Raw genomic sequence first — 13510 nt, 5'->3', positions numbered from 1 at the left:
CCACTTCAAATTCTGCCATAGGCTGAATGATGGTAGCTAGAAGCTGGGGCTTTATAAAAGTTGACTAGATAAATGATTCCATTTCTCTCCTCTAGAACCATTGTTCTTGCAGAACTCGGGAATGGGATACTAGCTTGCAGAGAAGATGCCTTCCACAGAGGATCTAAGAAACACTCCCAAGAGGATGAGGCTGCCTTTTCTTTTCGCTCTTTCTTCTTTCTCTCTCTCTCTCCCACTCTCTTTCTTTCCTTCATTCCTTTCTTCTTTTTTTTCCCCTCAAACAGGGTTTCTCTGTGTAGCATTGGCTGTCCTGAACTTGCTTTGTAGACCAGGATGGCCTCGAACTCACAGAGATCTGTCCACTTCTGCCTCCCCGAGTGCTGGTATTACAGGTGTACACCACTGCACCTGGCTGATAAGGCTGCCTTTTCAATGACACCACACTTCCAATGCTTCTACTATGAGAAAAAAAAGTAGAAAGAACATAAAACCAGAATGAAGGGGTTAATCACATATATTGATTGAAGATTAATAGACAAGTCAATGAATTTGGGCCAGGCTGTCCTAGAATGCTCTGTGCCTTGGCTCTAGCCAGAAGGTCAGAGACTCATTTCTCTGTATCAGCACCAGGAAGGAGGCCAGTCCTGGGCCCCATGCCCAGGATGCCAGCTAAACTGTTTTGGATAGTGGCATCAGCCTAGGCTACAATCAGTCCTAGGGTCCCACTTCATGCCCTTCCATTGGCCTGGGTCTCTGTGCCTATGCTCATTCCATGTCCAGAGACACTGAGGAAGAGTGGCCCTGCTTAAAGGATGGTGAGGAAAGGGCTGTAGCTCTGGCATAGTCATGGGGAGGCTTGGGCAGTGACCATAGCCAATGTGAGACAGGGTGATGCCTGGGCTGGTGAGGCCCAGAGAAGAGTTGTCACATTCAGAGGATACTATATTCCTGTAACTTCTCTCCTAAGTAAAAGCGGTTGAAGAGGAAGGAGCTCATGTTGATGGTCTTGAAGTGGCCCTCTAGTATCACTTCTGCCACAGCTCGACCGATGCCAGGTGCATGCTGTAGCCCACGACCACTGAAGCCCGTAGCAAAATACATGTTGACCACTAGTGGGTGGGCGCCCACCACGCCATTCTGATCAAAAGTGTTGTAGTCACAATAGCCAGCCCAGGCACTCTGTACCTGCAGGTGCAAAAGATGCTGAGGTTCTTGGCAAAGCCACAGACATGCTCAACCCACACCCTTGGGTTCATGGGATGGGACAGATCCAATAGGTTCCTTAGCAATTGTTAGGTGGAGGGAGCACGACAGGTCAAAGGAAGGAAGAGGCTCTTGTATCATCCATCCTATTTGATACTCAAATCCTAGCAGGAATAATCATTCCCTGTTAGTTACCTTCAGATTCTTAAAAGATGGCACCCTTTGGACCAAATGGGGCCACACTTTGTTCTGGAAGAAATCATGGTCCACTTCCAAATTTGCTGGGTCTGGTTCTTCCTCCTAAGTGAGAGGTGGAGACGAAGTTTATATACTGCTTGGAATATAAGGGCAAACCAAAATCTTCTTCCTATAATCAATCTCTTCAGTGGATTCAAAATCTAAACCCAATGACAACATAGCCCCCTCCCTCCCAAAAGGCTTGCCTCTTTAATGGCATCTTGTCTATGTCTCCTTGCAACTTAATTTACCTCAGTAGGGCTACAGCCACCTAGATAGTTGCAGCCCAATCCTTCCCGTCGGAAATAGACTCCATTGATGTCTGCAACCAAGGGTGTCTCCAGACCTGGTCCCTGCGGGCAGTGCCATAAGTGCACATACCTGTCATGATCAGGGGAGTTATGGCACTGCAGGAATAACACACACCAACCCTCTGCCCAGACCACATGCACAAATATATCTTAAACTTTTGCATCATTTCTTTCTCGTCCTTAGCTGCCCTGAGGGTAGCTACCTTTTCCTTGGCTCTACAGGTAGCTTGGTGCCCTGGAGGGTACCAGGAAGTCCCTTCCCAATACCAGCCAGCTCTGCAATTTTCCCAGACCAGGCTCCTGCAGCATTGATCACTACAGCACACTCCACTGGCTGATACTCCAGGCTCTTGTCCATTTTCACCTGGAGGTAACAGAGGGTAAGAGAAAGGAAGCTGGGGTATGGGGAGCAGGGGGTGGAAGGCACGCAATGGACCCTGAGAGGTTGATTTCCTCCAGAGTCTAACTTGATCAGTACCGGGAAGCAGGCAGAAGACCTACATCTGGGCAGAATATCAGCCTTCTTGCCCTCCACTGTAGTAAGTAGTACACTGGAACTCGGAACTTACATGGACATTGTGGATCCTTCTCAAGACTACCTTTTCCCCACTTGGGGTCTCTGCTTGGTTAGATGAAGTGATGAAACCTGCAGAAAGAAATTAAAAATTTCAGAAAGGGTTAGTTCAGTGGTACAGTATATGCTTAATATGCATAAGACCCTGGGTTCTAGCCCAGTGTTCCCATCAATACACACACTCAAACCAAAATGGTGGTTTGAATGAGAACGGCCCTGTAGGTTCATATATTTGCATGCTTAATCCCTAGTTGATGAACTGTTTGGGAAGGATTAGGAGGTGTGGGGAAGATTAGGAAGGGTTAGGAGGTGTGTCCTTGTTGAATGAGGTATGTCACTAGGGATGGGTTTTCAGGTTTCAAAAATCCACACTTGGCCCACTGTCTGTCTGTCTGTCTCTCTTTCTCTCTGCCTGCTGCCTGTGGATCAGGATATAGCTCTTGGCTACTTTTCCAGCACCATGCCTCCCTCCTTGCCACCATGCTCCCCACCATAATGATGATGGACTAACCCTCTGAAGTTGTAAGCAAGCCCCTAATTAAATTCCTTCTTGCATAAGAGTTGCCTTAGTCATAGTGTCTCTTAATAGAACAGACACATACTTAGGCACATGCACACACACACACACACACACACAAACCCTTGAGGAAAACGGTGTTCTGGGAAAACTGGGTTCTTTTGAGAAAGGGTCCCTTGTACCACAGAATGGCCTCAGACTTGCTATGTAGTGGAAGATAACCCTGAACTTCTGATTCTCCTGCCTGTACTTCTAGAGTTCTGGGATTATAGGCATGTACCACTGTGCCCATTTTATGTGATTCTGGGGCTTAAACCCAGGAGTGGGGGGAGTGGATCTTAGGGCTTCATACATGCTAGGCAAGCATTCTAACAGCTACATCCCTGGATTCACAACCACTACTGGCTTCTCACAGAAAGAACATGGGAAGGATGAATGCTTTCTGATAGACACCCAAGGGAAAAGACTAAAATCAACTAGCTACCAAAGAACAGGGCACTGTAGTAAGGAGAAAGCTGAGCTGCTTAGCAGAACATGGCCTCTCACACCAACCCCGGGTGAGCCTGTGAACAAATAGGCAGAGCCTGGTCTAGGCCTTGTCCTGGGTGCAAGACATAGAGGGAACAAGACTTTGGACTCACGCGTCACCTCTCCTTGACAGAAAAAGACTCCCATTGACTGGACCTTTCGACGAAGACCATGGAGCAGAGACCAGGCATCAAACCAACCTTCGTCCTCCAACCCTGACATAAGAAAGGAAACTCATGAAGCATGGGGGCCCTCCTTTTCCTACTGTAGACCTCATACACTTCTTTGAGCTTTAGAAGCAGGGACGATCATCCTGACTAACTGTATTAGGGGAGTCCAGTCATGTTAAAGGCCAGAGAAGCAGCATGGTCTGGGGCAGGCCCTGTTGCTCATGAGGAAAGTGGTCCTCCCTCAGTATGAAGATCAAGCACTGAGACTTTCAACCCACAGAGCTCTTCAATCCCCATCGTCAGGGAAAGTGGACCACGTGCCCTGCAGGTGAGCCTCACCATAAGATGCCAGAGCCACTCCTTCCACATTTATCCAGGGAAACTTGTTCTTCAGCTGCTCAGGAGACATCAGACAGACTTTGGCTCCTTCCTCCCTAAAAGAAATGTGTGCATCTCAGTTAATGTGTTAGGGAGAGTATTTAGAGGGGAGAACATGGACCCAGACTCCATGAGAGGGAATTATTGCTCACTCATAGCTCTGCTCTGCCCAGTGACCCCATGTATCCTGACTGCTGAATGTAAAGTCCCAGTTTTCCTTTTCTACACTTCTGTCTCCCTTCAGTACTCTCAATTCCTTCTTGCCCCAATCTACTCCACCTCAGTTCACAACATGGTGGGGAACCATGTTCCACTGACATCTGTAAAACACTTTCTTCTCTGATGCTTAGTAAAACCCTATCCCACAGAATGAGTGTCTCCTCTGGAACATTTACTGGCTGGGGAATGAAAGTGCTAAGAAACACTCCTAGGAGCCTGTGTCTAGTTTAAACTGGGTCACAATGCCACCTTTACTAGATCTTCTTGCCTTAGTTTCCTCACATGTAAAATGGGATGTTCTGATTAAATGAGTTATCAACATTTATCTGGTGTCATTAGTTAGATTTACAGCATATCAGAAGAGAGCCTGCGTATAACAGATCACAAAGATGCCCAATCATTAACTGATGTAAGGCTCACATGCTAAAGCCAACCTGCTGCCTACTTTTATATATGGATCACATCAAAATTGCATTTTTTGTCTGTGGCTACTTTTGTCCTACAATGACAGAACAGAAAGATTGTAACAGAGACAAAATAACAAGCAAAACCTAAAATATTTACTGTCTGGCCTTTTATGGAAAGAACTTTGCCGACTCCTAAATTAGGATTCTTGTTAGAAGAAGCTCAGTCTCTTGGCCACTCCCTAGAGACTCTGGTTTGCTAGATCTGGGAGGTATCTTACCTGGGTGTTATGATTTGCTAAGTACAGGAACCATATTCTGTCCATGACTGGGTTATAACACTCCTCATTGGGCCTTGAAGGTTTGAATAGGCCCATCTTTCCTGATAATATAAGCTACTGAAGAGGAGATTCCTGTGGCATCAACTTCAGCTTCCCCATTCCTAATCTGGTACAGGAGCTCACCAAGTATGTGAAGCAAAAAAAGCAGCACAGGGCACCTACCTTTGCATTTTCACATTGTTTTCCAAGGTGGCAGCATCCTTTTCTGAAGCTAGCAAGAGACAGCCTGAGGGGTTGAACCGAAGGTCCACAGGAGGGGCATCTACCACAGCCAAGTACTCCTATGTGCAAAGAAAACCTGTTCTCCAAAGAGGCTGACATAAAGGAGGAGCCCCCCCCCCCCAAGCATTCTTAGTACAGCCCCCAGGGTCAGTGGCCCAGATCAGGACAAAGCCTTCCCTAGGCACCAACACTGGAAGGTTGGAAGTCAAGGATCACAATGCCTGTTGCCTCCAACACACTACTTCTTGGTTCTCCTTGCCAAGTATAGGCCACTGTTCTTTATGCTAAAGAAGGGGCCTCCACCCCAGGCCTTCAAATCTTACTGTACATACATTTATGTTCCGTAGAAAGTTGATTGAAAAGAGGGACAGTTGGACATTCTCAGGCATAGAAAACTGCTGCCAAATCCCACCCACGGAAGGCCCCGTGGAGGAAGCTCGTGAATACTGTGAAAAGAAAAACTGAGGTAGACTGTCATGATGTCATACATAATGGAATCCTACAGTGGAAACTGTCAGTTATACATCTAAACCTAAAGGGGAATCCTTTTTTTCAAGGAGCAAGAATGGGTAAACCTATATGCAAGTCAGCCCACAGCTCAAAGATAAACATAGTGTTTTAAATCATCAGACAAACTGAGCACGAGGTCAATCATCTTTATAAGGCTGGACATATTGGAAGTCCAAAGGTAGGAAGTTTACTTTCAACAACTTATGAAAGTGGAAGGATATAATGATGACAGACATGAGATTTCAGCTAACTGCCAATAGCAAACAAACAAGTACAATCACTGTAGAATCTGCTACTATAAAATTCTAGGCAAATGTGCTGGAGCACACTAGTAATCCCAGCACCTGGGAGGCTGAGACAGAAAGATGCTGAGTTCGAAGCCAGCCTCGGCTATATATTAAGACCCTGTTTCCAAAGACATTAAACAATTATGACAAGGCCTCCTTCCCTCCCCCAACAAAACTATGTTATTGTCAAGGGTCTTCTTTGAAGGAGGAAGAACCTGGGACTATTTCTCAAGCTCCAAAGTCCAAAGCATACTCCCTACCCTTCTGGCTTCTACAGGCTGTCCTCAATAAGATGACTACCCTACTCCCTGACCTCACCGTGTGGTCCTGTTCCACCACCAGCACCCGAATGGCATCTCTTCTACTCTCCAGCTTCTTCAGCCAAAAGGCCACAGACAGACCAAGGATCCCGCCTCCTATGATGACCACATCTGACTGTTCTGGGGGCAGGTGGCTGGTGTCATACATCATTTCCAATTGCTTTCCAGGCAGGATGGAATCAATCTTCTTCTTAAACTCAGACACTTTTGCATCCCAGTCTGCAGGACATAGTTACAGTTAGATGGACTATGTTTCCTTTCCTCCTGGTGTGGGGTCGGAGGATGAGCACAGGAAAAGGTTAGCTGAGTAGACATATGCGGTTGGCACGTCTCCAATGTCATCCTTTCTCATAAGATCAACTCACACGAAGGACTGTCCTAACTTTGCCGCATCAGTCCCCACTATTATGAATCTTCTGTAGTACTGAAAGATCCATTTCCTAAAATTACACTTTCTATTTCTCCGACAAGGTAAGTGACTTACATTTACTTCCATCAGACCTCTCTCCCTCCTGAGCCCCGTTCTTATTCAACTGCACAGTTATCTCCATTCAAGTTTCCCAGGCCCAAGGAACACGAATCTTTAGTATACTCCATCCTGCACCTCTATATGGTTCCTTATCCTTAATATCCATTACCACCAGCAAGTTTCCATTTATATGGAATTGTCCACTGGGAAGTGCCTCCTTGAGATTCATACACCTGCCTTGGCTCTTTAACCTCTAGCAGGCAAGCCTACCCCTTTCCCTCGCTAATTCGCAGTGCCGCCAGCATGAGGCAGGGTGTCGAATCGCAAAGGTCAACATATGTGGAGATTTTGGGCACCCAAGAACCATTATAGTATACTCCTCCTGCCCTCAGCTTTACCCAGAGTAAAGCCTCCTCTGCGTGTGCGTAGCCCCCGGTTTGGGAGGACCGGGCCCAAGCCAAGACGCAGCACTCTGCGAAACATAGCCTTACAGCACCCGGCTTCTGGCAGCCTGAGGAGCCGCTGAGGCCGTCTGTCTGTCTTTCTAGTCATCGGCCCGCGCCACAGGGAATTGACGCGATGCGCCGATTAGCCGGCAAGGCCCCACCCCTCCAAGCTATAGGGAGCTAGCGCCCCGGGAGCCCCGCCCACACCTGCTATTGGCCAGTCTTGCTTACGTCATCCCGCGCGCCCTGGGCGGGGAGGGGGCGGGACCCGGCGGCCCGTAGCGGAAGTGCGGATGAGCCGGTTTCCGGGGGCTGCTGGTGTGACGTGTCCCGCGCTTGGCGCAGCAGGAAGCGGCGGCGGACGCGGCCCGAGTTCCCGGCGCCGGACTCGGCCCCAAGTCTTCTCCACCTCCCATCATGCTCGACTTCTTCACCATCTTCTCGAAGGGCGGGCTTGTGCTCTGGTGTTTCCAGGGCGTGAGCGACTCGTGCACCGGGCCCGTGAACGCGTTGATTCGTTCCGTACTGCTGCAGGTACCACCCCCGCGGGGCAGAACTCCGGACTGCCCCTCAGACCCAGTTTGTAGTCTCCCTTCCAGTAATCACCTACGCCTTCTGCCAAGCCCTCCTTACCCGCTTACCGGCCACCCAGACTCAACTTCCTTGCCTGGCATCATAGTATTCCGAAACTTTGCGACGCCCCCCATACTTCCCGAATCTGGGGCTCTACTCGTATTCCGGCATCTTACGGGACTTGATCACTCTCTCCACTCATTCGGGACAGCTTGGTTTTCTGTCGTTTTGAGGCTGGATGAGACCTTGGGTTAGAGAACACCTTTTAGGAACACTAAATGTTTCACAGCTGCTAGAAGATGTGATTGTTTTTATATGATTGTTTACATTCTGGCTCCCACGAGCCATGCCTTCTCTCTCACATTTACCCCCTTTCTCTTAATTGGTGTCTTTTTTCTTTTTCCTCGTGCCGGGCTGCTAGAGAGAAATGTCTCTACTCCCTTGCTGAGGCCAGGATAATGTCTGGTTATTTACCAAACATAGTCCAAAGTCTGGTTTTGCTGTGGATAACCTCAGTGCTGAAACGCTCTTTTTTCAGGAACGGGGAGGTAACAACTCTTTCACTCATGAGGCCCTCACCCTCAAGTATAAACTGGACAACCAGTTTGAGCTGGTGTTTGTGGTAAGTGGAGGCTGTGTTAGACAAGTTATGTTCTCAACAGAATCCCCATTGATAAACCCAATTAATTGTACTGTGTATGTGAAGAAGTAATAAACTTTTGGAATGTAGAGGAGAGAATGGAAGCATTTCCTGGGCAAGGTAGAAAGTGTGGCTATCTCAGGATGGGAAACTTATCTCTGGAGGCCTGGATTGCGTTGGCTCCTTCCATTCTGGACTGACATGTAAGGTGATCTGTTGGCCCTGTTTCCTTCCATAAACAGGTTGGCTTTCAGAAGATCCTCACACTGACCTATGTAGACAAATTGATAGATGATGTGCACCGGCTGTTTCGGGATAAATACCGCACAGAGATCCAACAACAAAGTGCTTTAAGTCTATTGAATGGCACTTTTGACTTTCAAAATGACTTCCTGCGTCTCCTTCGGTGAGAGGCTTCCCTTTTTAAAAAAAAAAATTTTTTTTTTCATGATTTGATGAGTGCCTTGCCTACAGGTGGCTGAATAATATTGTTGTGGGTTCAAACATGTCACATTTGCAGCTCATTTCTGGATGTCCTTTTTGATATGTGGGACGTTTTTCTGAAGTCAGTTGGTTTTTTCCTATTACATGGGTAGAAAGACTATTCTTTTTTTTTCTCTTTAGTGAAGCAGAGGAGAGCAGTAAGATCCGTGCTCCCACTACCATGAAGAAATTTGAAGATTCTGAAAAAGCTAAGAAACCTGTGAGGTCCATGATCGAAACACGGGAAAAGACCAAGGAAAAAACAAAAAACAACAAAAAAAAGGGGGCCAAAAAGGAAGGTGTGTTTGAGCATCCTGAATATGCTAGGGCATAAAGTGTTAAGGTGCTCTAAAGGTCTGTGGTGCTTTTTCTGTCATTGCTTGCCTCCCTTAACCTAAATGCTCACTACCCAGTCATACCCTTGTGGTCTCCAAGGTGTTTGGTTCCAGTTTGTTCTTAAGAATTTGGAAGAATTGTAGTCATTATCTGGGTGGCTGGGATTTGTGTTTTTTTTTCCCCACTCCAGTGAGTTTTCTTTTAACAGGTTCTGATGGCCATTTGGCTACCAGCAAAACAGCCCCTGCAGAAAAGTCGGGTCTCCCAGTGGTACCTGAAAATGGAGAACTTTCCAAAGAGGAGCTGATACGCAGGAAGAGAGAGGAGTTCATTCAGAAGCATGGGAAGGGTCTGGACAAATCCAGGTGAACACTCTTAACCAGTCTCTCTGGAGACTGTTACCCAGTTGTAGTAGGGGCTAGGAAACTCTTCTCATGTTCTTTCCTACTTTTCTACTACAATCTTTTATAATGTGCTCCTTTGCAGCAAATCTTCAAAGTCGGATATTCCAAAAGAGAAGGGCAAAAAAGCACCCCGGGTGTGGGAACTAGGTGGCTGTGCTAACAAGGAAGTCTTGGATTACAGTACTCCCACCACCAATGGAACCCCAGAGGCAGCCCTGTCTGAAGATATTAACTTGGTAAGAGGAATAAAGATCAGAGCAAAAGTCACCATTAACCAGAAATTGGGAAGGAAATAAGAGGTGGAGGGTACACCTGGATTTGAGAGTGAACTATATTTTGGGAGTTTCTCCAAGGTCTCAGATAATGTTGCCAGGGTCCGTCCTGGGCTCTTTCCCTCAGCTGTTAGTGTTCCTGATCCCATTTCCTTCCTTTGCCCATGTCCTCCAGATTCGAGGAACTGGGCCTGGGGGGCAGCTTCAAGATCTGGATTGCAGCAGCTCAGATGATGAAGGGGCCACTCAAAACACCAAACCTAGGTAGAAGGATTTCAAGTGGGAGGTGGTGTGGATGGCTGCAGAATTGATGAGCCATACCTCCTGCCTGCTGGTCTTATGCATATTTGTGACCTTTTATACTTGTAGTGCTACCAAGGGAACTCTGGGTGGCATGTTTGGGATGCTGAAGGGCCTTGTGGGTTCCAAGAGCCTGAGTCGTGAAGACATGGAATCTGTGCTAGAGAAGATGCGTGATCATCTCATTGGTGAGTATGGAGGACTGGGCTGACTTAGGTGGCATAGTTCATTAGGAATAGAAACATTTCTAAGCTGTACTTTTGAAAACTGATCGCTGTTAACACAGAACCCAAAGCTGTCTGTCTCTTCGCAGCTAAGAATGTGGCTGCAGATATTGCTGTCCAGCTCTGTGAATCTGTTGCCAACAAATTGGAAGGAAAAGTGATGGGGACATTTAGCAGTAAGTATCCTCCACACATCACAGAGTTCACATGCGTTTCAGGTGATAGTCAGATGGTTTGGGTATTTGCTTTTTGGCAAATACCTTAATTCCTAAACGTCTATGAGATAACAGACTTTAGGATTTAACAAGATAGTTAAATGAGCTAATAAAGTACTAGAACAGTATAATCTGAATTCCTGGGAAAAAACCTAGCATGGTCTTAATCCCATTAGATCAGAAAAATGTTATTCTGTATGATATTTATCTGACTGAATCCCTCCAACTTCCTTTTAAGCTGTGACTTCCACAGTCAAGCAAGCACTACAGGAGTCTCTGGTGCAGATTCTGCAGCCACAGCGTCGTGTAGACATGCTGCGAGATATCATGGATGCCCAACGTCGCCAGCGCCCTTATGTTGTCACCTTCTGTGGTGTTAATGGAGTGGGGAAGTCTACTAATCTTGCCAAGGTTAACTCGGTTCCCAGCTTGCTTTTACTTTTTCACTCTGTGCTTTAGAATCCTGGTTCTATGTGATTTTTTTTGTTGTTTCTGGTTAACTTTTTGCAGATTTCCTTCTGGCTCTTAGAGAATGGCTTCAGTGTCCTCATTGCTGCCTGTGATACATTTCGGGCTGGGGCTGTTGAGCAGCTTCGCACACATACCCGGCGTCTGACTGCCCTCCACCCCCCTGAGAAACATGGTGGCCGTACGATGGTGCAGTTGTTTGAAAAAGGCTATGGCAAGGATGCTGCCGGCATTGCCATGGAAGCCATTGCCTTTGGTACAGTATATGGGGACCAAGGGGGCTTGTGGTGTCCTTTTCCTTGTACTCCCTGGGAATTTGTACAGACTTAGGCTACTATAAACTTACCACATGGTTACCAGAGAAGTCAGGTTAAGTTACTTGTGTGGGTGATGTTTTTGGGTGGTAATGTATATAGTTGAAAGGAAAAGCAACTATATACCACAGACCTGAACATGGTCACGTTTATCCTACCTATCCTTTCCCTGAATGGTGTTGGTAGTGGCCAAGAATATATTGGTCAGGTTTTCCCTTACATTACCTTGTAACCAGATCCAGAGTCTGGATAAGTAAATAGGATAGGCTTTTCAATTAGTCAGACTTGGACATCTCAGGAAGCTGGCAGTGAGCACAAGTGACAGTTGGGTGGCTTTTCACACAGAGTAGGACATCTTCAAAAGTCTGCGGGTAGAATGAGTGACAGTTGTGTGCTTGGAGTTGACTGTTTTTTTCTCTAGCACGTAACCAAGGCTTTGATGTGGTGCTGGTGGACACAGCTGGCCGCATGCAAGACAATGCCCCCTTGATGACTGCCCTGGCCAAACTCATTACTGTCAATACACCTGACTTGGTGCTGTTTGTAGGGGAGGCCTTAGTAGGCAATGAAGCCGTGGATCAGCTGGTGAGGCTTTGGGCCAAGTTCCCTCCCAACTTAACTTTGGCAAACTAGATGGGTTCTTATATTACCTTTTCCCTTTTTAGGTCAAGTTCAACAGAGCCTTGGCTGACCATTCTATGGCTCAAACACCTCGGCTCATTGATGGCATCGTTCTTACCAAATTTGACACCATTGATGACAAGGTAAAAGTACACGACACTGGAGAATGAGACCAGAGGGAGAATTGGGCTTCTTTACAAGGAAGCTGAGGCATTTAGTGAAAATAGGGCTTGAGCTGATTGGCTATCTTCTTTCTCTTTTTCAGGTGGGAGCTGCTATTTCTATGACATACATCACAAGCAAACCCATTGTCTTTGTGGGCACTGGCCAGACCTACTGTGACCTACGCAGTCTCAACGCCAAGGCTGTGGTGGCTGCCCTCATGAAGGCTTAATGTGGCTTTTGCCTAATACCAAATCGCCGCTTGCCCCAAGTCCCTTTTCCTATATCAAGAATGTGCTTTAGAGTGTGTGAGCAACTTGTCTTCAGTGTAGTACAAAGGCAGAGTGAGGGGAGCTTTGGAGACTTACAGCTCCTCCTAACCCTACTCCTTGTTCAGCCCTACCTCCTCCTTCAAGGAGGGCCTAATCATGTTACAATCATTGCCCGATGACCCTCCCTGTTCCTACTCAGGCATCCCCTTCATTCTGCCTACAGACTCAGTATCATATAGCTCTGACCACTGGTTGGAAAACCCAACACCTGGAGTATTGCTAGTGTGGTCACAGAGCCATCTAAGATGACGAACAGTTTGTGGTCCCAACTCAATAGAGTTATTTCCAGAGCCAGCTCTGGGTCTAATGGCACCTCTCTCTAGAATACAGCTTTCAGGTCCCTGGTGCCAGGACGACAGCCACTTCACTGTGGCAGGGATGGTGGCCTGTTCTTAATTGCTGCTAATTCTAAATCTGGTGATGAATGCTATACCTGATTGTTGCTCCAAAGCATCAGTTAGGTTTTGTTACAAATGAATGGTGAGTGCCCAATTCTCTCAGAGACAAAGGGAGCTGAGTTGCCTTCCAACTTTTCCCTGCTCCCAGAATCCAGATGTAAGCTTTGCATGTTTACCTTCCTGGGAGAAAACCAGTTGCCAGAGGGGTTACCGTTGTCCCATTCCCCACCCAACCCAACCCTTGGCCTCCTGAACAGGTCCTGGCTTTTTTCCTCATCCTCTTCTACAGTGCCTGGTAGACAAGTGCTACGTTGAAGAACACAAACCTCTTGTTAAGACTTGTCCTGTAGTTTGGTATTACTGATGTGCTACTAGTGCAATAATAAGGTGAAGGCTGTCTGCCCAGAGAAATACATAATTTATATATAAAAATAAATTTCATAAAGAAATTGCCTCTTAGGTTTTATTATTTTATATAAGATTTAAAACTAAAATGCTAACTCATACTAGCTATATAGTTTTTGGTTTTCTTGGTAAGAAGGGCATAATAAGAATTAGTAGTGCTCTAAGGAATTCGTTAAGTACTTGTCCTGAGAAAAATCAGCCCACCTAAGAAGAAAATAGAATGCAAG

The 13510-nt window shown here is 46.7% G+C and overlaps 2 protein-coding genes across 2 annotated transcripts; one reads left to right on the top strand and one right to left on the bottom strand.

Annotated features, from left to right (window-relative positions):
• Window positions 1–496: 496 nt before the first annotated feature.
• Foxred1 (FAD dependent oxidoreductase domain containing 1) lies at window positions 497–7263 on the bottom strand. Its single transcript, XM_055601287.1, has 11 exons — window positions 7089–7263; window positions 6220–6440; window positions 5437–5550; window positions 5045–5163; window positions 3880–3974; window positions 3484–3585; window positions 2321–2397; window positions 1955–2115; window positions 1692–1821; window positions 1399–1503; window positions 497–1185 (listed from the first exon to the last, which is right to left on the bottom strand). Exons 1-11 carry the CDS (start codon window positions 7240–7242, stop codon window positions 931–933), a joined length of 1533 nt encoding a protein of 510 aa, XP_055457262.1. The 5' UTR covers window positions 7243–7263; the 3' UTR covers window positions 497–930.
• Window positions 7264–7433: 170 nt separating this feature from the next.
• On the top strand, window positions 7434–13327 carry Srpra (SRP receptor subunit alpha). The gene is made up of 14 exons (XM_055601166.1): window positions 7434–7670; window positions 8248–8331; window positions 8592–8755; window positions 8974–9131; window positions 9377–9533; window positions 9655–9808; window positions 10020–10108; window positions 10214–10332; window positions 10458–10544; window positions 10822–10994; window positions 11094–11307; window positions 11787–11950; window positions 12031–12129; window positions 12252–13327. Exons 1-14 carry the CDS (start codon window positions 7554–7556, stop codon window positions 12378–12380), a joined length of 1908 nt encoding a protein of 635 aa, XP_055457141.1. The 5' UTR covers window positions 7434–7553; the 3' UTR covers window positions 12381–13327.
• The last annotated feature ends 183 nt before the right edge of the window (window positions 13328–13510 follow it).

The sequence above is a fragment of the Psammomys obesus genome, unplaced genomic scaffold (genome assembly GCF_907164565.1).
Source record: "Psammomys obesus unplaced genomic scaffold, mPsaObe1.curated_primary_1811, whole genome shotgun sequence".
Classification (NCBI taxonomy): domain Eukaryota; kingdom Metazoa; phylum Chordata; class Mammalia; order Rodentia; family Muridae; genus Psammomys; species Psammomys obesus.
The sequence above is the reverse complement of the archived record's forward strand: the minus strand, read 5'-3'. Positions and strand labels throughout refer to the sequence as shown.